The 26439-nt window shown below is 41.3% G+C and overlaps 1 protein-coding gene across 4 annotated transcripts in view; it reads right to left on the reverse strand.

Annotated features, from left to right (window-relative positions):
• Window positions 1-6508: 6508 nt before the first annotated feature.
• Window positions 6509-26439, reverse strand: part of NLGN4X (neuroligin 4 X-linked) — a 262939-nt gene continuing 243008 nt past the window's right edge. For 3 of the 4 annotated variants that reach the window (XM_007449890.1, XM_007449889.1, XM_007449891.1), the window contains 3 exons: window positions 21900-22085; window positions 17506-18295; window positions 6509-7963 (listed from right to left, as the gene is read on the reverse strand). In XM_007449890.1, the coding sequence (XP_007449952.1) occupies window positions 7114-7963; window positions 17506-18295; window positions 21900-22085 (1826 nt within the window). In that variant the 3' untranslated portion in view covers window positions 6509-7113. Of the gene's footprint in view, window positions 7964-17505; window positions 18312-21888; window positions 22086-26439 lie in introns of all 4 variants that reach the window. The other variant, XM_007449888.1, reaches the window with a different exon arrangement.

The raw sequence follows: 26439 nt of genomic DNA on the forward strand, positions 1-26439 counted from the left end.
GGGCCTCTCACTCTTGTGGCCTCTCCCGTTGCGGAGCACAGGCTCCGGACGCGCAGGCTCAGCGGCCATGGCTCACGGGCCCAGCCGCTCCGCGGCATGTGGGATCTTCCCGGACCGGGGCACGAACCCGTGTCCCCTGCATCGTCAGGTGGACTCTCAACCACTGTGCCACCAGGGAAGCCTACGGGACATTTTTTAGGGCTGTATTTTGGGGCTCCAGAAACTCATCTCCCCATTTCCCTCCTACATCAGTGGAAACACCCAAGTGCACAGTTCTCTACTGGTCCCTGGGATGAAGCACTTAGAATAATTTTCCCTTCTGGGCTTCTCCCAGCTGAACCCCATGGACATTCTTCTGTTTCCAGCAGATCTCAGTCCCATCCTATTAGAAGCTAATGACCTTAGGAACTAGTCTGAAGACCTCCCTTTCAGCCAAATGTGGAAGAGCCCTCAATCTCCCCCGTTTTCCCTAAAGCTCTTGCCTTGAGAAAACACAGTTATTTGTAGGTTTTGCAAGTATTTGGGCTGATAGTCACTTTATAGAAAGGTAGACATGTAAAAGACCGTTCTCTATATATCCATTTCTTTTTTTAAAACTTATTTATTTATTTAGTTTTGGCTGTGTTGGGTCTTCATTGCTGCACGCGGGCTTTCTCTAGTTGCAGTGAGCGGGGGCTGCTCTTCGTTGTGGAGCACAGGCTCTAGGCACGTGGGCTCCAGTAGTTGTGGCACATGGGCTCTGTAGTTGTGGCTCGTGGGCTGTAGAGCGCAGGCTCAGTAGTTGCGGCACATGGGCTTAGTTGCTCTGCGGCATGTGGGATCTTCCCAGACCGGGGCTCGAACCCGTGCTCCCTGCATTGGCAGGTGGATTCTTAACCGCTGTGCTACCAGGGGAGCCCCTATATATCCATTTCTTCAAATAAGATAGTAAGAACCTGCAGAGAAAGTACCACTTTCCTCCCTTAGCAGAATCTAATTTTTTTTTTTTTTCTAATCAGGCAGCCCAGAAAAGGGGAGGTGATGAGTACGTTCGGAGGAAGTTGTGGGAAAGAAAAAACAGCTCTGCCATCTGACTGTTAGTAACTAGCCTGATAATGGCTAAGTGGGGTGGGCCCCACTGCATAAAAATAATTTGAGGTACCAGGAGATGAAAGTCGTCCATAAGCATGTGGGGATAAGATGGAAACAAGGACAGTGTGCAACCACGAAAAATGACCCAGATGACTCACCATCCTTGCGTGTAAGTTACTCAACTCCACCAAGATGGGCCTGGTCATCTCTGATGGTGGTGCTTTATCACTTCTGGAACATGCAACTATAAAACTATTCCATCTATCTAAACATCTATCTAATCTATCTATCTATCTATCTATCTATCTACCTACCTACCTACCTACCTATCCCATCTTTCTTCCTCTCCCTTCCTTCCTTCCCTTCCGTCCCTCCCTCCTTCGTTCTTTCCATCTGTCCATCTCTCTACCTATCATCTATCTCAACTATCATCTATTTATATCTACCTACCTACCTACTCACATCTATCATCTCTACCAACTGTGTGTCTATGTATCCATCCATCCATATGTCTCTATATTAATAAATCATTATCCATCTAGCATTCATATGTTTATCTATCTACAATCTACGTATCTATATCCATCCATTCATCCAACTGTTCATCCTTTATATCTGTCCATCAATCATCTATTCAATCTATCTATCTGTTTTTTGAGTTTATCATTCCTACTGTGTCCCCACCTCCCCTGACAGGATGATAGTAATTAATTTATCAAACAGGCTGCTCTATCTGCTTACTCAGCTGCTTTCACTGCACCCAGCGCCATCCCACCACATTCACACCACCACAACTGCTTCTGGAGAGAACACTCTCGAATCTTGCTCCCCAGAAGAGTTGGGGATAATTGGGAACCAGAAACACTGGCATCATTTTGCAGGCTTGTTGGAGATGCAGAGACTCCAGCCCACGCAATCCCTGCTGGATCAGAACCCGCCCTGTAGCCTGTCAGCACATCCTTGGAACAACGTTTGAGAATCACTGATAAAAATCGCAAATATGGGCTTCCCTGATGGCGCAGTGGTTGAGCCCGCCTGCCGATGCAGGGGACGCGGGTTCGTGCCCCGGTCCGGGAGGATCCCACGTGCCGCGGAGCGGCTGGGCCCGTGAGCCGTGGCCGCTGAGCCTGCGCGTCCGGAGCCTGTGCTCCGCAACGGGAGAGGCCACCACAGTGAGAGGCCCGCGTACCGCAAAAAAAAAAAAAAATCGCAAATATGCTCACACTTCTGTGCCATCTTTTACCGTCTGCTGCTTGAATTCAGGACAAGGTGCACACAGCATGCCTTGTGATTTGAGGCATGTTATCAGCTGCATGCTACTCCCCTCCTTCCCCACACCTTTCCCGGTGATACCTTCTATTTTCCAGCCAGGACAAAAAAAAAAGCCATGGTTCCCCAAACTTCCCGAGTCTTCTCACTTTGAGGGTGTGGAGTTCTGCCCTCCCGAAACATCCAGCATCACTGGTTTGTCTGCATGGATGCCCACATACTTGGAGGGATGCTGTTTGGGGTAGGAGCACTGCCTGCCCCTTGCAGACGAGGTTAAGGGGCAGTGTCTAGACTCCCACTGGCACCCCGGGTACCATCTCAAGCACCTACTGCTGCTTCCCGGCTACACTTCCCTGCTCTCCGCTTGGAGTCCCAGGATGGAGACAGCTTCCTCCTTCATTTTTAACAGAAGCCCCGACACAGAGCTGGGGTGATGGAGAAGCCTGGTTAACATTTGCAGAAAGAATAAACAGATGAATGAATGAATGTCTTCCTTCATTTTTAACAGAAGCCCCGGCACAGAGCTGGGGTGATGGAGAAGCCTGGTAAACATCTGCAGAAAGAATAAATAGATGAATGAATGAATGCATACATTTTTACCATTCGTTGAGTTATTCAGAATGGCCATTCAGAATGCATCAAATGGTGAAAAAAGGAATGACTCCCCTATTTCAAAAACTGGCTAGAGATCTAATTTTAAATCCACGAAAATGGCTTTTCCATTAAATTGATATGACATATGTTTATGTATTCATGAGATACTATGTACATATTTATAAAAGTTACTTAAATATTTACTTATATGTAAACACATATTTTGTATGAGATAATACAACTCGTATGCACTAGAACTGTAATACGTATATATAACATGATATGATATATATACATATCTGCAATATATGTGTAATATAAAATGTATGTTTTAAATATATAAAATATATATTACACATTATATCACATATATGGTATATTATGTATTATTTTATATACAAATGTATATAAATGTTTCATATAGTATAGCTTATATGTATCTATATAAATATAAAAATTACTTTATATATTTGAATATTTATTAAAATTCAGTTATAAATACACAATATATTAAAATATTTGTATGTAATATATAAATGTGTATGTATATATATGTGTATATGTGTGTGTATATATATATATCCTGTGTACGTCACATTCAGCAAACGACCTGAGCCCAACATGTAAAAAAAAATTCAGAGTTCGAACACACAGTCACAGTCTTTGCTGTTTTCCTTTATCTGATAATTAGCTAATATTATCATGACATCCATGAACTTGAGTTAGAAATTTTTGCTGCGCCCTTCATTGGTGAGGAGTTTGGGCTCTGAACACACGATCTGCCTTTGAATCTGAGTTCTGCTGCTGCCTTGTCGCTTAATGTTTCTGATTCTCAACATCTTCAGTTTTAAGATAGAAGTAATACAGGTGCCTGCCCCTTAGGGCTATCGTGACTGCTAAGATAAGGAATGACCAGGTGCCTGTGAGGACTGGACGAGTTAGGTCGCATCAGTATGGTAGTAATTTTCTGCCTCTCCAGTTGTATTCAAATAAATTTCTTTCTGTCGGAGATTTTCTCAAATAAGGCTCTCTATTAGAAAGATTTAAGGCATGACAACAAACGCAACTCAAAACCCAGCAACGTAAGAAGCAGCAGTGGCTGAAGTTAATAAACCCAAGTGTTCCATTTCAGGAAACATCCTCTTGTTATGAGTTTTACCGTCCACAGTGCCTTTCTCCAATGTCAGGCCAGAAGAAAATCCCTAGCGGGGACGCAAAACCTGTTCATGAGGACAAACCACAAGAAACTGATCTATTACCAACTGAGTGCACCGTTTATCACCTATGTCAGATGTTATCGCTTAGTTTTTAAAGTGAAAAAGACATCTAAAGAAGGAAAAATAAATAAATATGACAGGCCACCTACAAAAAAAGAATGGACGCGTAATTATTTGCACAAAGCATTAGAAAATACTGTGATATTTTATTATTAAAAATGCTGCTGAAAAGTTTATACATATGTGTCCAGCCATATATATCTTCTATCATTACTTAAGGCAAAATCAAAAACAAAATCGCAAAATAATAATCCAAGAAACCATTAAACCCTGCGTGCCAGTGAAGGTCAAGAATAAAAGCCTAGGAAAGTTTTTTTCTAACTTATGTTTTTTTTTTCTTTTTTTTCCTCTTTTTTATAGATAGCAAGTATATTTTATTCTCATAGAACTCTATGAAGATTCTATAACTTCTTTCCATGTAGAAATATCATTTAAGGTGTATTAAATTGCTTTTGATCATAATCCTTTGTAAAAGCTAAAGTTATTCACTTAACAAGAACTCTTTTTTTGTTTCCTTATCCAAATGTCACAAGCCTGATACATTACTGTGCATATTGCTAGCAGAAGACAATTGGAAATACTAAACAAATACTGGAATTCACATTACAGACATACCGGACCCACGTTGGTGCCAAGCATCACGTCCTCTGTAGTTTCCTGGAGAGCCTATTCGTCGTAGCTTAGCTGGCGTAATACACAGCTTGCAGAAATGGCCTGACAATAGCTTTCAAAAATGATGAACAAAAGTCGTACCCATGACACCTCTAGCTGCAGGAGTGATGCTTCACTCTATGCAAAGTTGGGATTATATTTCACATATGTATACACAGAGAATCACTCTTAAATTTAAACCAAGATGAACAACAGAATTTATTGGATGATCTGTATGCATTTTTAAAAGAACTCTCTTTTTCTAGGGGGGCCATTTTCAAACACTTTGATAGACATTGCTACAGTTTTAGTTTAGGGGTTCAATAATCAAAGATTATACAAAGAGACAAGGAATTTGGACTATCTTTGTGGAGAAGGTCCACCTTGGCAAAGACATTTAATGCTGGGTTTCCATGAGAACCATATGCCCAGAGACATTACCTTCAAGTATCTTTGGCTACGATTTCCCGGTGTTGCAATAACTCTTGAAAGACAAAACATAAAGTCACCATGGTTACTATGTTTTTTCCTTCCACTTTAGGACACTTGCAAAAGATTCCTTAAGGAAAATTAAAAGGACGATGAGAAAATGACAAAGTGCCAGAGGGACAAACTTCTCATCCCTGCCTCACCAATTTAAAATGACTGAATATTTCTGTGTGTTATCTTGACAGTGAAGCCATCCTAACTTCCCGGAAAACCCGTGCAAAGCACTTTTAATGTTCTATCCTTTTGTTTGTTTTCTCTCTGTAATACTCATGGATCAGTGACTGATACACAAATCCACAAATGGTAATAGCTTCAGACAAGCATATGTTTTATCCCATAAATGATATAAAAAATAAAAATCCCTGCTTACTGATAAATAAGGGACTTACTGCTTAAACAGAAAGGAAAGACACATGCCCTCTTTCAATCTGATTAGCTAAGCTGAGCAGGTATTTCATCAGCCAAACCCTTCTGCAGCTGCTGGGGAATACAGAGCTGTATTGACTCAGCAGAGTTTGGCCCTACCAAAGACAAGCTTTCTTTTCCTTTTTGGCAGGACCCTGGGATGGGAAGCAACTCTTCCTCAACAGATTCAAAGAACCAGAACTACAGAACGAGACTTGTATTCTGTTTTCCCCCCGCAGTCACTCTGCATGTGCGTGCGTGTTTCTAATTCAACAAGCTTTAAATAGGCTCCACGCTGGGGATCCATCCTGGGGTTGCAACTTCATGAAGCCTTAACACACAAAAATAAAAGTTTTCCTAAAAATAACGGTCTCCTAAGAATGCTGTCGCATGCACTTTCCAGCCCAAAAAGGGGAGAGAGAGCCTAGTCGAACAGACGGTCTAGGTCCACTGTGTGACAATCACATCCTCCTACAAATGAAACACGTTAGAAAACCCCATGTCTGTTGGCCACAAGGAATTAAGAAGAAAATCCTCCTTTGCCCTGGAGGAGACAGAGGTGATATGACTAATGTATATATCGATTTATATACATACAGACCACAATGGAAAGCACAATCTTGCTAAAAGCTCTTTCAAACTGAAAACACCAATAAAAGTTTTTTTGTTGCTGTTGTTTTTGTTTTTGTTTTTCTCTCTGTGTGTGTTTGTTTAAACGCACAGCTATATACATTTTTTTTATTTTTATTTTTACAAAGTTTCTTAAATAGAGTTCAGGCTGGCAAAACATCTCTTTGCACAGAACTCTACATATGTAACTGCATAGTCAGTTCTTTTATTTTAATAATAAAATTCTACTTTTCCTTCTCTCTGGATTACACCTCCATATGCTGGGTAAAAGCCCATAGATTCTTTCTTCACTTAAGTAGAGCCATCTGTCGTATGGCACAAAAAAGAACTTTTATTTATTTATTTCAATTGTAATTAAAAAAAAAAAAGTGTCCTCGGCTGAGTTCCAGAAGTGTCAGCTTCTATGGTCACATTGGAAACATCCAGGTCCTTGAGACTTCGATGTCCTAGTTGCACTAAAGTTTGCCGGATGGTGGAGATCTTAAAGCAGTATTGTAACAGCAATGTATACGTTTCACATTTCGTAGGGTCAGACGTTGATCTCATTGTACTGGGAAATGCCAATGGAAAGGGTCTGCAAGGACACAGTGGCTGCCCTTTTGCTTTTTCTTGTTTTGTTTTGTTTTGTCTTAAGCCAAACATTCCTTGTTTGGAGATGTTGCTTCTTTCTTTCTCTCTTCGATGTGGCTGAGTGGAGGCGCAGAGGGAGGGGAAGAAGACAGCAAAGCTATACTCTAGTGGTTGAATGCCCGTGGGGTAAATTTGTACTGTTTTGTCCTCCACTGAAGGTATTGAACGTGTGCAAAGGCTGCATCCCCGTCAGTGTGTTGGGAATCATAGTGATGGTATTTGGTGTCATAAGTGGGATGTCATCGGGGGACCTGCGCAGCGTGAGGGTGTAGTCTGGAGGGCAGGTGAGCCTCAGCGTGTCGTGAGCCTGCAGGGACTCACACTCGTGATCATGCTCTAGCTGTTTCATCTGCAGGGACATGATCTCTTCGTTCTGGATGTGAGCGATGTCATTCGTGGTATTTCTCTGGGGACTGGGGCGCCTGTGTGTCTCATGGCGCCTCTTGTCCTTCTTATAGTACAGTGCTGCGAATGCCAAGATGTTAAGGAAGAGTAAGGATGCCCCCACGGCAATGGTGACGCTCAACTCAGTGGAATAATCCCGTTTGGTTTCGATGAGGACGGTGGTGTCCTCGGGCCCCGTTTTATGAGGGTCCTTGGAGTGTTTGGGGTTGTTGGCGGGAGTGATCGCCGGGCGTTTGGTCGTGGGCCATATCTTGGCAGGAGATCGCCGAGTTCCGGAGGGAAAGGAGGTCATGTCCGGAGGAGGAACCTTTGTGGTTGTGGACACATACTGGAATATCTCATTCAAGTTGTGCAAGTGAGGCACGAGTTCCAACCAGAAAGCCACTTTTGTGGCTCGGTAATGGTCCCTCACTCTGGGTTTCAAGCCAATATGCAGATAGAGCTGGTCTTTGGGGTTATACTTGGACCAGGCCACTTCCTCAAAGCGATTGGGTTTTGTGTGAATGAACTTGGTGTCCTGAGGAACTGGCTGATTAGGATCACTGGGGACAGAAGGGAGAAAAAAAGAGAAAGGTCACACTCTTCCACATTTCCCAAGTAAATTTTAATCAAATACAATGAAATTACAATCAGATAATCTCATGTGTTTACTGATATGCACAAAGTACTCAAGTCGCAACAAATACATGGTGTTTTAATCCCGACGCGCTACCATTTTGCCTTTTCCTTAAAATCCCCTTACCTTTATTTTAAAAATAATTCCTGATGGCAGTATGATAGCATTTTCATAACACTTCTACATTTTTTAAATGCATCCAATTATCTTCCATGATAAAGAAGGAAACCAAAAATGTGTCTTGCATTTCAAGTTTAACTACTTTTGAGTCAGAAATCTCAACCAGGGTGATTTGCCCCCAAGAGGGCATCTGGTAACATCTGGAGATCTTTTTTGGTTGTTATAAGTGAAGGGTGGTGCCATGAATGGGTAGATGCCAGGGTGACTGTTAAATATGCTCCAGGGCACAGGACAGCCCCTCCACAGCAGAGAAGTACCTGGTCCCAGGTGTCAGTATTGAGGCTGAGAAATCCTGATTTAGAGGCTATGGTCCAAAATTTGTGCCATTCTCTTTCTTCCTCAAGAATTGCTTCTTAGGTAAATGAATAGATACTGTGGTTACAACTAAAATGTATGTTAAAAATCAAATAAAAACTAGCTTTTGTAATTACAAGATGTTAATAAATAGAACTATGAATCAATTGTTCGTTCTCTCTCAGAAAGAGAAATATGTATGTACTTGGAAACCTTCTGAAGACTGAGTCACGTAAAGATCAAACAACATTCCGTTGATTTAAGAAGTTTGGTAAGACGGTGCTTTTAGATATGCAGAGTTAAGGATTTTAGGAAAAGTACCACACGATGCAAGAAATTGAGGGTTTTTATAGATTTCAAGTGTGCATGGCAACTATGAACCTAAGAAGTCTCCTATGATTTACATAAGGGGACACGGGCAGAAGAATAATCATCAAAATTGAGATTCTCCACAAAACATGGTACTTGAAACATCTTTGCAACTAACTCTTTTAAGATAACAAACAACCTCCCCCAGCCCTGCGAAGATATCATATTCTCATTGCTTCCATTTTTTTTAGGCTTGGTAAAGTGAGCTGTAAAACAGGTTTCATCTTAATGTGTAGTGGTTTGGAAAATTTGAGATCATGCATGATATAATGCCACCTAGTTGACACTGAATATTCAGACATGATGTGCAGACCCAGTTTGCTCAGATCTATTGCTCCAGGTGCTCTAACTTCTATTTTCCAGGTAACACTTTTATGAAGCTGCCTTCAGCCACTGCCTGTTTGCTCATGTATCAGAAGGCTGGGGAACCCGAAGGTCCCACTGGAAGACCTAAAGACTACAGACATTCTCAAGTAGTGTGCAGGATGCAAACGATGCACTTGACCAACAGATGCATCTGCCAAAGGAAGGACTTTAGTCCTCAGTCTGAGGCTGTCAAAATCATTTCCATACATTAAGTTCTGCATCTCTCCCTCTTTACAAGCTGTGAAATCTTGAGCAAACCCTTAAGCCTCTCTTAGCCTCATCTTCCTCATCTATAAAGTGGATAAGAATACTGGAATGGAAAGGAAGTGAGAAAGGTTAAATAATAACTACAAAATTCCTGGCATGCAGTAAGAGCTCAATAAATAGTATCCCTCTCTGCAATGTATAAATTAGAATACCTACAAATTGCTAGTGAGAGTGGACTATAAATAACATACTGTATATAGCCACAGAATATATGTAACACTATACATTCTACATAGTATATGCTACATAAAGGTATACTGTATACCAGTATACATGGTACACTAATATACTAGATATAGTGTATGCTGCATAACAATATACTGTATATATGGTACACTGTTAATTATATATAGTATATACTGTTTAAAAGTATACTGTGTACATCATAGCATACATGGTACAGTATATATTCTATATAGTATATGCTATATCAAAGTATACTATACACTGTGTATAGTATATACCACATAACAATATACTGTATACCACAGTATACATGGTACACTGTATACTGTATATAGTATACATTGTATAAAAGTATACTATGTATATCATAGCATATATGGTACACTATATACTGTATATAGTATATGCTGTATCAAAGTACACTGTATACCAGTGCATACGTTATATTATACACTGGGTACAGTATATACTGTATAAAAGTATACTGTATACAACAGTACATACTGCATACTATATACACACACAGACATATATATATATAGATGCAGAGGTATATATATGATCATAGATATGATTATATATGTGGTATGCAGGACAAAGAAATTTTACCACATAACTGAGTACACACTAACTGCTGTGCTCGTATTAGTGAGATGATAAAATATAAAAAATTATAGGTCTTAATACTATGAGCTTTCTTATTTATGTGTTCATTTATAAGCATTTATGTACTTTAAAATAATCTGCTTTTAATTCATTTTTATATTCTTATATGTTTTTGAAAAATGCTGGATTTAATATAGCACCTCATGTTTTTTTATTTGAGTCTTCTGAAATACACTGTTGGAAAATTCCTATTTAATTGGAATCTCTCATGGAGAAATTTGTCATCGATTTTTACTGTTCTAAAAGCAACGAAAGGGAGCGAGGATTCCTACTATGTTTGCATTGATCTGATTTCACAGAATTGGGTCTTAGTTGTACTGACCTTTTACTGAAGAGAGGGCATCTAGGAAAGAGAGTGTCTTTTCATGTAGGATATTTGTCGATTTTTTTATGGAATTCGGTGTACATTTGAAAGGTAAGGAAACACATTTATTTTGTTCTCAGAGAATAGAGGATTTTGAAAATCCGGTAAGTATGCTTTAGCCCGATACAATCTATCAAAGCTCTTGGAGATGCACACTCAGAAGCCTTAAACCAAGATAAACTCACGGTGCTTATGAAGGCTCATCATTTTCCCTTGTCAAACGCCCCAACGACAGTAAGATCTCTATGTGGGATACCACTGCCTTGTTGTTTAGACTTTGCTTCAGCACATGGCGTGTTCTAATTCCCATGAGTAAAGTTAAAGATGATAATGATTAAGGAGAGAATGAAACAGACACACCCTCTTTCTCTAGTAAAAACCTCAATACCTATCCATACTCCTCGTCACCTAAACATACATTTTCACCTGTCATATTTCATTTGTGATATCATCTTAGAAGTGGAGGGTTAAATGCGTCTCCAAGGTCTTGTGGTTCATTTTATTTGTGAGAGATGGGTAACATGCTCCCTTTAAAAATACCAGTGAACCCTCTGATATGCTCCTTTGGATGGTATAAGGTTCTCCTTACCCCTAAACCAATGTCGTGGTTGACTATTTGTCCCTAGACCTCTAAGAAGAAAACTACCCCCTGCACCAAGGAGTATGTGTTCAGTCCGTCCTATACAACCGGTAGAGATGTTCCTTCACTGAGCTTAAAATACTTTGGGGCAATAAAGGTCCCTTTTAAAACCAGGCTTTGACTGCAACTCTATCTAACCCATCTTTCCTGTCTGTTTCCTGATTTTTGCAAAGATTGAGCAACAGTTGAAATATAAATCAATCACAGGATATGAGCAAAATCAAAAGTAGAGATGGCATCTGAAAACCAATGAAAAATACGTCATCCCACCCACTCGACCTATACCACTGTATTTCGACATATTGGAATATACGTTGTTCTTCTTACATAATATATATTGGCTTATTGGCCAACAGCCTTCCCATCTCTGAATTCCAAGAGCCTCCGAGGCCTTCCATACAGAATGGTGAAGGTACTGTTCACAGCCACATCTTCTGTAGAGACCCTGATTCTACCCATTTTATCCACCTCTCCCCACACAGAACCCAAATTGCATTGGTCCTTGATCAATGAGCACCTGATTTCTACTGAGTGGCCAGGACCAACCCCTTCCTACCTATTCCCAAAGAGGCTGGATGTGACAAAGAGTTTAAATCTGTGTAATCATTCATAAACCTTGGGATTAGTTTTAATTTTTCCCAGACACAACTTCTCATTTATCAAAACTCTCCAAGTAGCCTTATTTCTAGCCTAATACTTAATGTCCTGGCTTCATTGTCCTTTCCCAGCGCTGTTTTGGGTTAGTCTTCTCACCTGGATTATTGAAACAGTCTCCTAGCAATGAAAGCAGCCTCCTCTGCTCCCTTTCCCTCCCTCCTCTTTTTTCCTTTCCCTCTCTCTTTCCCTCCCTCTCTCCTTCCTTCCATCCTTCCATCCTTCCTTCCTTCCTTCCATGCCTACCACACACACCATCCCCACATTTTGTTTTCTCTGCGTAACAACAACAACAAAAAATTGGCATACCAGATATATCTACACTTAAGCCTACATGTAAGGTCAGAACTGTTAGCTTTGGTCATATAAAAAGAAGCCCCAGTGTTCACTTCATCTCAGCAAACGTATGAATAGTCAGGATCATCGGGGTGCTGTTTACGAGGGGCAGCAGATGTGAAGTTCCACCCAGCGACCACGGCAAAGCATGTTCTGACACAGCGTAATCCTTTCTTCCCAGACATGTGTTGTGATTAGACGTACGATAGGATATTCTTATAACCAAACTCCTGTCTCTGTAGTGCTTACAGGGAGCAGTGGATGGTACTCAAGTGTATTCCATCATATTCTGTGGGTGACTGCCTGAGTATGGGTTCTGGAGAACAGAGTTAAGCATCTCACCTCACACTGTGGCATCAGGGATGGTTTACCCTATGCTGCTCTTCCCTTGCTGGCATCAAATAAGGTCTGAGACCCTTAATGACATGAGAGATGGTTTAATCCCATGCTGTTCCATTACTGGCACCATACTGCCTCATTCTCCTCAGCTGGACGGCTTTAGCAGCCCCCTAGGGACAAAGAAATCCTCCACCACACAGGGCTGATCATGCCACTACCCTATTTAAAATCAATCAGTGAAAAACGAGCAACCACCTCATAAGCCATATCATCCATTGGCAAACGCCTAAATCACTGACTTTGCTCAATCCCCCATTTTTTGTTAAACCATAAGCTACTGAAATGTGATCCTCCTGACTTACGTTTGAAATTGCACACTGCGTTGCAGGTTAGAGGAGGTTCTGAGTAACTTTCTTAAAAGATGATTTGAGGGCTTCCCGGGTGGCGCAGTGGTTAAGAATCCGCCTGCCAATGCAGGGGACATGGGTTCGAGCCCTGGTCCGGGAAGATCCCACATGCCGCGGAGCAACTAAACCCGTGCGCCACAACTACTGAGCCCACGTGCCACAATTACCGGAGCCCATGAGCCTAGAGCCCGTGCTCTGCAACAAGAGAAGCCACCGCAATGAGAAGCCCGTGCACTGCAACGAAGAGTAGCCTCTGCTCACCGCAACTAGAGAAAGCCCGTGTGGAGCAACCAAGACCTAATGTGGCCAAAAATAAATAAAATTAATTAAAAAAAACAAAAAAGAAAGATGATTTGAGTCATTCCAACCACCTTTCCAATGTGTTGTGAAAACTCATTGCATTAATATCCCCAAGTACAATTTCAGCTATGCTCCACATGGACCACAGAAATAAAAATAGCTCCTGCTTGGATAAAATCCAGATTTTTCAGACTGACATCCGAGGACATCCATTAGCGATATCCTGTTACCACAGTGAGATCTCTACCTGGACTCTGGTCAGATGACGGCTATTCCTCCAAGCTAAGTCCTTATTCCTTCCCCATCCGCTACTTTAGCATCTTTATGAAATCCAAAAGTATCCTAAACACGCACCACTAGTGGCCACAGGAGTATACTGGGCCAGGGATTAAGCCCAAGCTGTCTTAAAACTCCACCACTGTGTTCCCCAAACGAGGGGCGTGAACCACAGGCAGTGAGCAAAGTGATTTTACGAATATAGAGTTATGAAATTAAAAAGCACTCAACATCTTAAAAAACATTTGTTTCTTTTTTTGTGGTACGCGGGCCTCTCACTGCTGTGGCCTCTCCCGTTGCGGAGCACAGGCTCCGGACGTGCAGGCTCAGCGGCCATGGCTCACGGGTCCAGCCCTCCGCGGCACGTGGGATCTTCCCGGACCGGGGCACGAACCCGTGTTCCCTGCATCGGCAGGCGGACTCTCAATCACTGCGCCACCAGGGAAGCCCCTTAAAAAACATTTTAAAGAACACTCAACATTTTCAATCCTCACTTAGTCGTTGACAGGTCCTGGTGACCTATAGGTTTGGTGCTAGCATTTCTCTACCATCTCATGACATTAATTTCCTTTTTCTTTTTTTTTTTTTCTTTTAAACAACCAGAGAAAATCCATCTCAGGGCCTTTGGCAGGCAAGCACAGCTAATGAGAATTTAATGGCTTTATTTGGATTTCGTAGTTTTCTTTAATGGTTCAGTTAAATTGATGATGAATGATCCTAGTTTTCCATTTAAGAAAATCATATAAAGTTTATTCCCAAAACACGTGAGAGAAAAAGAAAGTAGGTGGCTTTAACAAAAGTAAGTCATGATTTGTGTTTAGATGTTATGGAATTAATGATAGGTTTGGATGGTGATGTAGTCGATAGGCATGGCCATGGTGTGGGAAACGCTCCTGTGAGTATTTTTGCTTCAAAAGAAGGCAACAGTTTGCAAGAACAGGCATTACCTATCTGAGTTCTATGACACAATTGGGCATTGGTCCTCCCTTTAAAAGGGGTTATGCACTGAACTGTTTCCCCCTCAAATTAAGATACACTGAAGTCCTAACACCCAGGACCTCACAGTGTGATCTTATTGGAAACAGGGTCATTGCAGATGTAGTCAGTCAAGTTAAGATGAGGTTACAGTGGGAATTCCCTGGTGGTCCAGTGGTTAGGGCTCTGCGCTTCCACTGCAGGGGGCACTGGTTCGATCCCCGGTTGGGGAACTAAGATCCCGCAAGCCATGCGGCCCGACCAAAAGATAAAAATTTAAAAAAAAAGATGAGGTCATACCGGAGCAGGATGGACTCTTAAACCAATATGATTGGTGCCCTTATAAGAAGATGGTCAAAATAAAAAAGAACAAAATAATGCCATTTGCAGCAACATGGATGCAACTAGAGATTATCATACTAGGTAAAATAAGTCAGAAAGAGAAAGACAAATACCATATGATATCACTTATGCGTGGAATCTAAAATATGACACAAATGAACTTACCTACGAAACAGAAACAGAGTCACAGACAGAGAGAACAGACTTGTGGTTGCCAAGGGGGAGGGGAGTGGGGGAGGGATGGAGTGGGAGTTTGGGATTAGCAGATGCAAACTACTATACATAGGATGGATAAACAATAAGGACCTAGTGTACAGCACAGGGAACTATACTCAATATCCTGTGATAAACCATTATGGAAAAGAATATGAAAAAGAATGTATATGTGTCTATAACTGAATCACTTTGCTGTAGAGCAGAAATTAACACAACACTGCAAATCAACTATGCTTCAGTAAAGATAAAAAAGAAGATGGCCGTATAAAGACAGACGTGCTGGGAGACTGCCACGGTATGAGAGACACAGAGCTTGGAGAGATGCAGCTACAAATCAGGCAACACCAAACATTGCCAGCAAAGCACCAGAAGCTAAGAAGCAGCATGGAAACATTCCCCTTTGGGCACCAGAGAGAACTCAGCCCTGCGGACACCTGCATTGTGGACTTCTAGCCTCCAGAACTGTGAAATACACTTCTGTTGTTTTAAGCTACGTCATCTTTGGTACTTTGTTGCAGCAGCCCTAGGAATCTAATAAACAGGGGTTACTTAAAAATACTTGCTGACTTGACCTCAATCACCTCCTTGTCGAAAAAAGAACCTTCTGGGGACAGACAAGCATCTCTCCCCGGCACGGTTGTACCGTCTCCGTTTCCCATCGTTTTTCTTAGGTCAAACTTGTAAAGTGGGACAGTCCAAAGCGGGTCTCGGTACAACATATTTTCCACTCAAGAAACGTGCCACACTTTTCCTAAGACTGCAAAACCATGAAATCACTTCCCACCAGAGTATTTGGAATCATTGTAAAGAATGATACCTGCTGACCCCCTACACTTCCCTGGCATCCCCGCATCCTCTCATGAGAGCTACATGAGGCTCAGGCACTGCAGGGCTGTTGCAGTGTGGGGCCTAATTCCACCCCGTGGCGACCCACAGGAAGATTCTCCATCCTCCAGAGCCGGGAGGATCTTCACTGTAAAGTCGGTACAAGAAGCTCAAGGTTAATGACAGAAGCGCAGGCAGGCAGAACAGAATGATACCTCATTAATTTCCACAATTAGGTTATTCGACAAGAGGAAATGAAAAGATGCTCTGATATTCGTAGCTCCTTAAGATGCTGGGGAGTCTTTTCTTTCGCTGTTTGCAGAGAATCTGCTCAGTGGAATATGGGTGGACTCTGTTGTATATGTAACGCTTGTATACTTCCTACTTTATTCAGCCAATGAGCTTTCTATATGTGTCTATAGATACATATACAGATAAATATACACACATGTATGAAATTTATATTAATGAAATAAACACATGTAAATATTTATATATAAACAAAATGAATATATTTTGTGTGCATATGTATATATAGAAAATAAATCTCACAACAATGGAGAAATCCTATGCATGTATATAGATACATTATGCACATATATACCTTACATACACACACACACGGGATTTCTCTACAGTTATGAGATTAGGAGTTATTACATGTGCATATACATATATAATATATACATTATATACACATACAGTATTTCTATATATTTATTATGAGATTTATTTCATTCCTTGGCTATGCATTCCATGTGGCACATGTATTTTTTTTTTTTTTTTTTTTTTTTTGCGGAGTGGGGAGCCCTTCCTCATTGTTCTGAGAATAAATTTCAAATTCCTTTTCAAATTCTACTTAGTCCTACATGATACCTTTTTGTTTTTTTTTGTTTGTTTTGTTTTTTTGTTTTTTTTTTCTTTGCGTTATGCGGGCCTCTCACTGTTGTGGCCTCTCCCATTTGCGGAGCACAGGCTCCGGACGCGCAGGCTCAGTGGCCATGGCTCACGGGCCCAGCCGCTCCGCGGCATGTGGGATCTTCCCGAAACGGGGCACGAACCCGCGTCTCCTGCATCGGCAGGCGGACTCTCAAGCACTGCGCCACCAGGGAAGCCCTGGCACATGTATTTTGATAACCCTATTATTTACCAAACAAGACAAGGTCCTACCTAGATTTGAAACTCCAGGATCAGTTTCCCATAGAATAGCCAAATATATCTAAATCTGACCCCAGTAGCAAGTGGAGAATTTTCAATATGCATCTAGCACCTTAGTGAAAATCTGACTTGATAGAAAACCATTCAGGGGTAAAGAAAGAATGAGGTCACCCTCGATGTTGGGGGGGAAAATGACTGCTTTTGTTATTGTGTGTGCATGCCTGCACACCGCCGTCTAGCCAGTCATGGAAACCACACTTACACGGAGGAACCAGACAAACAATAACCTGATGGCGAGAAGAACATACCCAGTTTTGGCGAAGTTTGTCCAGTACGTCATGACCACCGCGCTGAGCATGACATCATTCTTGGAGAAGTTGCAGCTGAAGAGCTCGGTAGGGCCAATCATGGGGATCCCGAAGACATAGGGGACTTCGTCGCCATGGGCTGAGTCCGCCCAGCTGGGCTTCATCTCGCTTTGGCAGTGGTGGTAGAAGGCATAGAAGTAGGTGGGTGAGCCGTACTGTGCATGCAGGTCTGCGGTGGCCACGGCGGGGGCCACCCACTGGTGGTCGGTGAACAGAGCCACCAAGGTTTTCCGCCGCGTTTCGGGGTTCTCCTTATCTGCCCAGTCCGTGTACATGAACTTGATGGTCTCCCGCAAGGTGTCCTTCCCCTCCGGGTAGCCGTAAAGGTTGTCCACGAAGTTGGACACCAAGAAGTCAAAATCGTTGGGCGTCACACCATCCTCGTTATCCACGACGCCGTCCACGAACTTCAGCCCCTCCCCCTGGTTGACCCCGAGCATGATGTCATAGTTAAGGAATTCCCCCTGCTCCATCAGGATCTGAGGGTCATCGGGGATGACATCTCCGTCAATGACGGGCCCGAAGGAGATGTGGTACGTGGCCGGGGTGATGGTCTGCTGAATGAGCTCTTTGTAGTTCTTATTCCGAAGGCATTCCACCATATCCGTGGTATCCAGCATGTTGCAGCCGACTTTATCTGCCAATATCCGAGTGTACTTGGCAGGCTGGTAGTTCACGGCCCAGCTGGACAGGGCGGTCCCGCTCTGGATGATGGCCTTCTGGAACAGACCTGCAGGTGCAAAATTGTGGACATGCAAATGAAAACCCGCAAGACAGAAAAGCAGCTTTTACTCAGCAAAGAAGGCTCTGATTGTCTCTCGGGCATGTGAATTTCTGGATACTGCAGCATTCAGCGCATTCGGCATCTCTTTCTCTCATTTCTATCTCATCTTCCCCCTCCCCCACGTGCCGGACAGTGGTCTTATAGGATGCTCTCAGACACACACACACACACACACACACACACACACACACACACACACACACACAGAGTTTAGAAAACGAAACTGCGTTTACACTTTAGCTGCAGTGTAAAAACATACAACCTCTTTCTCCTTCCCCAATTTTGTGTAATATTAGTGTCTCCATCCCCAGAATTCGTAAATAAAGAGTCTCAGAGTAATCACAACTCTCCAGCCTCTAAAAATATGCTTTGTGGCCATAAGAGGTCAAAGGCTGTTTTCTCTTACTGGCAAAACCAGTTACCACTTTATTAGAGGGGGAAGATCCACTGAAATCAGTTTCAGAGTATAAATTCTGGAATGCATTTTTATTTCCACGCTCCATATACTGAAGGTGCTAAAAACATGCAATTAAAATAAATTCATTAAATTAGCTATTCCTAAAGAAATCTTCCCTTGAATGCCCTGCTAAAACGTACCTTTTTTCCAAAAAAAATCATTAATTTCAAAGTTGCATCCACTCAAAGCCCAGACTTTTGTACAATTCATTCTGCCACATTTTAAACATGTCTGTTTGGTGAGAAACTGGAAAAATCTTGGGCTGTTTTATGAGTAAAATTCTGTGTAGCTTAAAATTTCCTATCTGATCAGTCTAGTATGTGGATGTCCAGAAGTAAATAAAAGTCTATTTTTAACTGCTCCAGTATGAGACGGAAGGCCATAAGATCATGGTATTCTATTCCTTATCTCTTCCTGCCGTTCCCTTGAACTCCAGCATGATCTAGCTCTGACGCCTCGTAAGTCACTGGGAGAATGAACGCATTCAGCGGGGAGTCCAGAGGTCCATGCCCTGTCGATATTTAAGGCCATACAAGCAACCAGGGATGAAGGAAACATGACAGCAATCAGGAAAATGTGATTGTAAAGACTAGAGGATTGCCTACCGATGACACACAAGACTGAGCTGCTTAAAACGATCTGGCTTTGCCCGACACATCATCTATCTCGTTTGGGGCCAATTTCCCAATGTTTACCATTCCGTTGGAAATGTGCAAGTACTGACTTGTGTGTCTGGCTCTCAAGGTGAATGTTTTAAAGCACCTTAAGGAAATGATGTCCATATCGGATCTATTAAAAGACATTCATAAATGAAGACAACCAGAATTAGACAAGTGTTGCTAGAAGTTACACATTTTCTCTCTCTGTCATAACTGTTGGCCGTGATTGAGGTAGCCGTGTGTGTGTGTGCATGTGTGTGCGTGTGTGTGCGTGTGTGTGTGTGTGTATGTATGTTTTGGTAGGGAAGTAATACAACCTGGGATAAAACTTGAAAAATTAAAGAAAAAGTCACCTATAATTCATACTATAAAATAGGAGATACTTTAATATTTTTAGTATCATTCCTTCTTAGTGCTTTCCCTCCCTTTGGTCTGTTGTGTATAACTGTGTCCAATATCTGCATAGTATACTGATGTCATAATTAAGGAACTCCCCCTTGCTCCATCAGGATCTGAGAGTTGCTTGGAATGGCAACCCTGTCCATGACAGGGTCAAAAGGGAATGTGGTACCCGGCCAAGGTGATGGTTTGCTGAATGAGCAATTCATATCATGTGTCCCAGGTTAATGCATATCTTAAGCACAATTCTTAAAACAAATTATTGTTCCTTCGAGTAAATGCACGTGTCATTTACAATGTTCTTGTCTTTCTGGTCTTGTAGCTTTTCCTTTCATTCTTTGCTATGAGAATGCTGTGGTAGACAACTCCATGAAAATACCTTTTTCCCATGTGTATGTTGATTTCATTAAGTTATATCACGACAAGTGAAATTCCTAAGGCCAACAGTCTGGGTATGTTCATTAATTCTTAATTCTATTGCTGGGTTGATTTTAGAGAGCTACTTTGCGGAAATGATGCAAAGCATTACCATATTCATTTCTGATCTACTGATTTAAGGAATTAACACTCTTCCCCCATTAGTTTTGGCTGACATGTGTTTGATTACTACTAGAGTTGGTCCTGACTATTTTGTAAATGGAGAACCATGATTATATCCGTTGAGAAATGGGAAAATACAGGTATTTTCTAAAACGCTATAGGAATCATTATCACTAATGATCTAATTCACTTGCTTTTTCCTTTTTTAATAAAGGGTTAATACAAACATAAGCTTTTCTTTCTACCTCTCCTCAGCCATTACGAAATAAAGAATCAAGAAATTCAGACTTCACAAGACTTAAAAATCATCGTCAATCATATCTTGCTAATGAAGCAATCAGAAAGTCAGCAACTTGTCCACGATAGTGTAGGAAGAGAGGGAAAAAATGGGATGCTGTCATATGGCACGATGATATTTCCCTTTTTTTTTTTTTTTTTAACATGTTTAGGGTACTTTAAAGAAAGATAATATAAGACTCTTTAAAGAAAAATAATTCCTTTAAAGTTTCAGGTGCTTTTCATAAAAATGGTTCAAAGAGATGTGGTAAATCCTTAAACCAACCAATGACACAGAAGGGAACATAACACGACCTTGATGATTTAGACTGTTATTAAGAATATGCACTTGTACTTGCCAAAGTGCCCCAGGGCTGCATTTTCTTGTTTTGTTTTTATTTTTGTTCCATTTTTGAAGGGAGAGCCAGCAAGTTATTAAGGTGCCTCCAGGCCCACTGCACCCAATTTCTGTTGATTTTTCTTTTAAAAACCTCTCATCTGATATTGCTGGGAACCTCCATCACCAATGGACCAGAAGGAATCAACCTGAATTAGTTTGCAACAAAGACGTGACTTTATAACCATATGGCTACAAGCTTTGTTTATCACGAAATCTAAAAATCTGTAACCATCATCCACATACTGATTCCCTTTCATCTTTCTTCTCCCAAGATGAAAATTGAAGTTAATAAAATTTAAAGTTGTCCAGATAAACTCAGACAGGCAAAAGCAGGGTGCAGGCATTTCTAAAGAAGTCATTTGCCTCCAATTATTGTAAGCAACCCTCTTTGCCATAAGTCTAAGTGAGAAAAATATATCGTTAGTATAGTTAATAATACTGTACTGTGTACTTAAAAGTGGCTAGGAGAGGCGATCTTAAAATTCTCATCAGAAGGAAAAAAATTTGTAACTGAATGGTGACGGATGTTAACTGGACTTCCTGGGGTGACTGTTTTGCACTGTATACCAATAGCGAATCGTTATGTTGTACACCTGAAACTAATCTAATGGTGTATGTCAATCATACCTCAATTTAAAAAATCAGAAAGCAAAAGCTGAGTTAAGAGAAGAGGATGTGCGTGCATGTCATTGGGGGGATTTTCTGTGGAGGTTTCAACAGAGACTACAGCCACCCTGCATGCGCCTTGGATAAGAGCTCAATATGGGTTCACTTCTGGGTCCCCGGGTTCCCTGCGCGCTGTGGGGATGCTTTTATTACCTTCTGAATAGTGAGACAAGGTCAAGAGGCTGACACAAGAAGCACCCGCGCCGGAGCCGAAGATGGTCACTCTCTTGGGATCCCCACCGAAGGCCCCGACGTTCTCCTCAATCCAACGTAACGCCTGGATCTGATCCAGGAGCCCGTAGTTGCCTTTGGCCGCCTGGTCGCCGGTACTTAAAAACCCTGCGAAAGAACACAGGATATTTGGGGTTGTCACCTACAAAATATACATCAACATCGCTGCTATTTGGAAAGACATTCCACGGTTTACTTTGTTCATTCTTTACTCGTCCTTCCCATAAATGAGAAGCAACAGTGTAAGCACCCTTCCCATGGCAGGAAGGAGTATATTATGTAAATAAGAGTTACAATGGATTTTGTTTCTTTTGACACTATAATAAAGTGTCTCATCTGGGGGTTTGTATGGGGTTAACATATAAGGAGAAATGAATCTAAAATATTTACAATACACGACAATATCAGAAACCTATACACTTTACTAGATTTAAGTTATCACTCCTGTGTATATGTTGGTTTTCTTTGGGAAAACAAAAAAGACTCCTAAAAGAAGTTTTTCAGGGCAAAACAGTGTGTGTGTTGGCATCTGTGTATAAGATTGTGTGCACTGTATATAAAACCAGTATAGGTTCGCTTTTCCCCACTGAATGCCTCATTAATATCTTCATTTAACTCCTTTTAATGCTTAAATTTTAAAGTAAATTACAGCCATCATGTCATGCCACACTTAAATAGCTTAGGATGCATCTCTATTTTTCTATGTAAGGAAGATATCACAGTTACATGCAGAAACTTATAATTCTTTAATCTCAGCCAAAAGCCAGTGCATATTCAAATCTCCCCAACTGTCCCCAAAATAGCATGGGCTGGTACATTTTATTTTAAAAAATAGGAGGATTCTGTAAATTAAGCAATTAGATTTCACTCAAGGCACCAGATTCTAAATTCTTCCTTTATTTTAAAGCTGCAAATAAGGCAATACGGGCATTTAATTGTGGCAAAGTCATCAGTTTTCGAGATCTATCTCATTCCCTGTTCCTCTCACATTGCAAAAAGATCTTGACCTGGAAACTCTGTTTTCCGCTGATGTTTGAAGGCATTTTTGTGGAAGAGACACTCTCCCACTCAGATTCAAAACTATGAATATTTTATAAAGCATCCTCCAAGCTTAAATACTTGCACAAACTTTAATCCAACTTTATGTCCAAATCTCTCTTGAATAAGCCTTCTGGGGAAAAAAAAAGTCATAAAAAGTTGGGTTTGTTTTCTTTTCCACTTCCCATTCTTACCTGCCCCTACACCAAATCCCCAATTATGGTATTTTTCCTTTCTGCACCATTTCTTTATTCCAGGGGTCATGCCGTTCACCCATTTCAACGAATGCTTATTCAATAACCATGGAAAGCAGCCCCAGTGTTTATATGAAGACAGACTGAGCCAAGCCCTAAAATAACAGAAATGAGAACCAATGCCTTCAAACACATCCCTAAGCAAAGCTGACAGCAATCCAAGAGGCTCTCAGAGTACCAGCTTCTCAATACCTAAAACAAAATCATAAAGGATGAGATCTTACACCTACTGAGGAGAATGAGGCTTCCCTTCCAGAGCTTGCCTGAGTACCTGTGGGAAATGGGGGATGGGAGCCAGGAGGGGATTAGAAATGGTCTGGTTCAAAAGAAAGCAGCCAGAAGGGTTATTGTTGCTGTTATTCTAAAATCACAATAATCGGGACTCACGATAGCCTAGCCCTACAGGTAGATGCAAGATGACAACTGCCAGGTTGTACATTTAGGGCACATCGCACAAACCCATTCCCCTCTTAGGTTCCTGGGGATGGATGTGAGATTAGCTATGATGAGAGGGGGTGTTCCGATGTTTCCAGGCCCTCCTTGTTTAATTAGCAATTACTAACTAGTGCTTCATGCCCGTGAATGTTATGGGGCCTCCACATTCACCCCTCTTACGTTTTACATGCTTTCTCATAAAATGAATCACACCCTGCTTGGGAGAAAAGCCTCTTTCACCCAACTTTATGGACGGAATGGGCTTAAAATGGCAGCCTGGGTGCCGTGTAAGAACCGTAAGACAAGCCTCTCTTCCCGCATTCAGGAAAGAGGTGGTTCATTTCTAAAGGCTCCGGGAATTTTCTGGCAGAACCGTTCTGTTTTTAACTCATCCCTCCTCTGCCCACCTCCCTCCTACTCTCTGCTCTCACGGAATGACCTAGTCGCTTACTGTTTATGGGGAGGATTTGCAACAGATGGTAAATCGCGAGGCTTTATGAAATCAGAGCCCCTCCGTCCCCAGCAAAACATGACTTGTAAAACCTCTCCAACGGCGGGCTCATTAATCTTCCATACCCTGGCAAATCTGACTTCTCCTAAGAGCAGCCCATGGAAAGCCTTGATATTGGCAATTCTGCTCGCCCTTCAAAAGTCCTGAGGGAAACAGCTCTCCACGTGTCTCTGAACTTGAGCAAAGGAACGTGGGTTTTTTGGAAGCTGGTGTTTCCATAGCGTCTGCCGTGGAATCTTCATTTACTGCAACATCCAGGGATTGCTTTTTTTTGTTGTTGTTCTTTTTAAAAATTGAAATGATAAGCAGGTCAGAGTCTCCTCTGCAGGGACAGAATGAATGCAAGTCATTTTATGTTCCCTATGACAGCATATTCCTTTCCGATTCTGACCGTCAAAACACCGTGTTCGATATAACCCAGACAGAGGATGTGTGTGGGTTTCCTAGCGTGGGACTGTATGAACAACAATATGATAGCAGCGCATCAACTGGGAAGCAAACACACACATTATCAAACATCGAAGCATCCGCAGAAATCAGTTTCCCAGATGAGCAGATAACTTTCCCTGACTGGCTAACGCCAGTGATTTTAAACAAACAGCTCCTTTCATGGACAAACATTCTTGGACCCCAAATCCCCTCAGCATTTCAGCTGATGAAACATTGGTTTTTGAGATTTACTGTCTCTGAACTGAAGCTTGTAAAGCAGTAAGCCGTTACCACTCCCCACACACAACTGAACAACGAAAGAGACACACAAAGGAGACCGTTTGAATTCACACAGATTAATGACTAGATTGATGCTGAGTTTCACTCAAAGTAGTGGAAGGAACAAAATACACACACAAATACACGGGATATGTTGAGTGGCTGTGCAGTTATTTTAAAACTTGGCTCACGGAAAAGATGCTTAAAAACCCAAAATCCCATTTCCCACCTGCATGTTGAATGAAATGAATATAACGCACGTTGTATTTGGTCTCAATATTGCTGTAGAATAGAAAGTTTCAGGGTTTTAGCATAGCCAGTCATGATCTAAATGGTTCGCCTTCATTTGAATTGCAGGGGTTTAGGAGAATGATTCTGGGCCACATGGTTTTCCGTCCACTTCAGGTCAACAGTAAGAAACCCAGAGGAGTCTGATGTGGCTGGATTTTGGTTCATTTTAACATGACTTTAATGCCACAAAGGACTTTATCTCTTAGGAAATAATTCATTACATAAGCACAGTAGGCATTTTTTTGATGACCATTACACAGACAATAATTACTAAGTGAATACAGAAAAATATCTTTTATATTTTCAGGGTGTGTATTCACCTGTAATTCGCAGAATTAATCTAGGGTCTCAGCTATATTTCTAAAAGAATTCTATGTATGCGTGCATATATATGTATACGTTTGCATAATGCCCTATTTTGATTATTTGGTTTCTTTGCAGTAGCAGGAGCATTTGCAAAATACAGCAAATCACTAGCCTTTATTATATCAGAATCCCTCCCTCATATTTGTATATATATGTGTGCAGACATATATATACATATATACACACACACACACATATACACATATATATACATACACACACATATGTGTGTGTATTTGAATGTACATGTGTATTTGAGTGTCTGTGTGTGTGTGTATTCACACACACAATATTTAATTTAATGGAGTAAAAGCGAAAAGGAAATGTTTAAATGAAATTGTTTCAATGAGAATAGACAGAATTTACTTTAGGTCACACAAATGAGCCCAAACAGAAATCTGTGTAATGAGAATTACAGCAGAGGTAGAAATGTGAAAAAGAGGCCAATAAATGCACATCTATATTCTTGGATGTTTACAGAAAGTTACTCCCTGGGTGCGTTTATTACAAGGTGAAAGTGAAGTTTTCTTATTGGAAAACCATTTATGACTTAACAAAAGGGCACAGATTCTAAAGGATAGGATGAAAGGGAAGGGGGGGGTATACATTCAAATTCTGCAGGCGTGATAGGCAAAGCTAATTGAAATTGTGTCTGTTTTTAGTTTTCATTCTACTTAAAAATGACACGAGTCATAACTGATGCTGCTTCTATGGTATCTCATCATCAGCTCAGTATCACACAGCGCTATTTCCAATGTCAGTAGAATAAATCGAAGACGCTTATGAAGGACCCACGATTTCTACAGCATATAGGTTTCCAAACCTGAGGCCCATGATGTTATTAGTGGGATTCCCTACA

The sequence above is a fragment of the Lipotes vexillifer genome, unplaced genomic scaffold, assembly GCF_000442215.2.
Source record: "Lipotes vexillifer unplaced genomic scaffold, Lipotes_vexillifer_v1.1 scaffold14, whole genome shotgun sequence".
Taxonomy (NCBI): domain Eukaryota; kingdom Metazoa; phylum Chordata; class Mammalia; order Artiodactyla; family Lipotidae; genus Lipotes; species Lipotes vexillifer.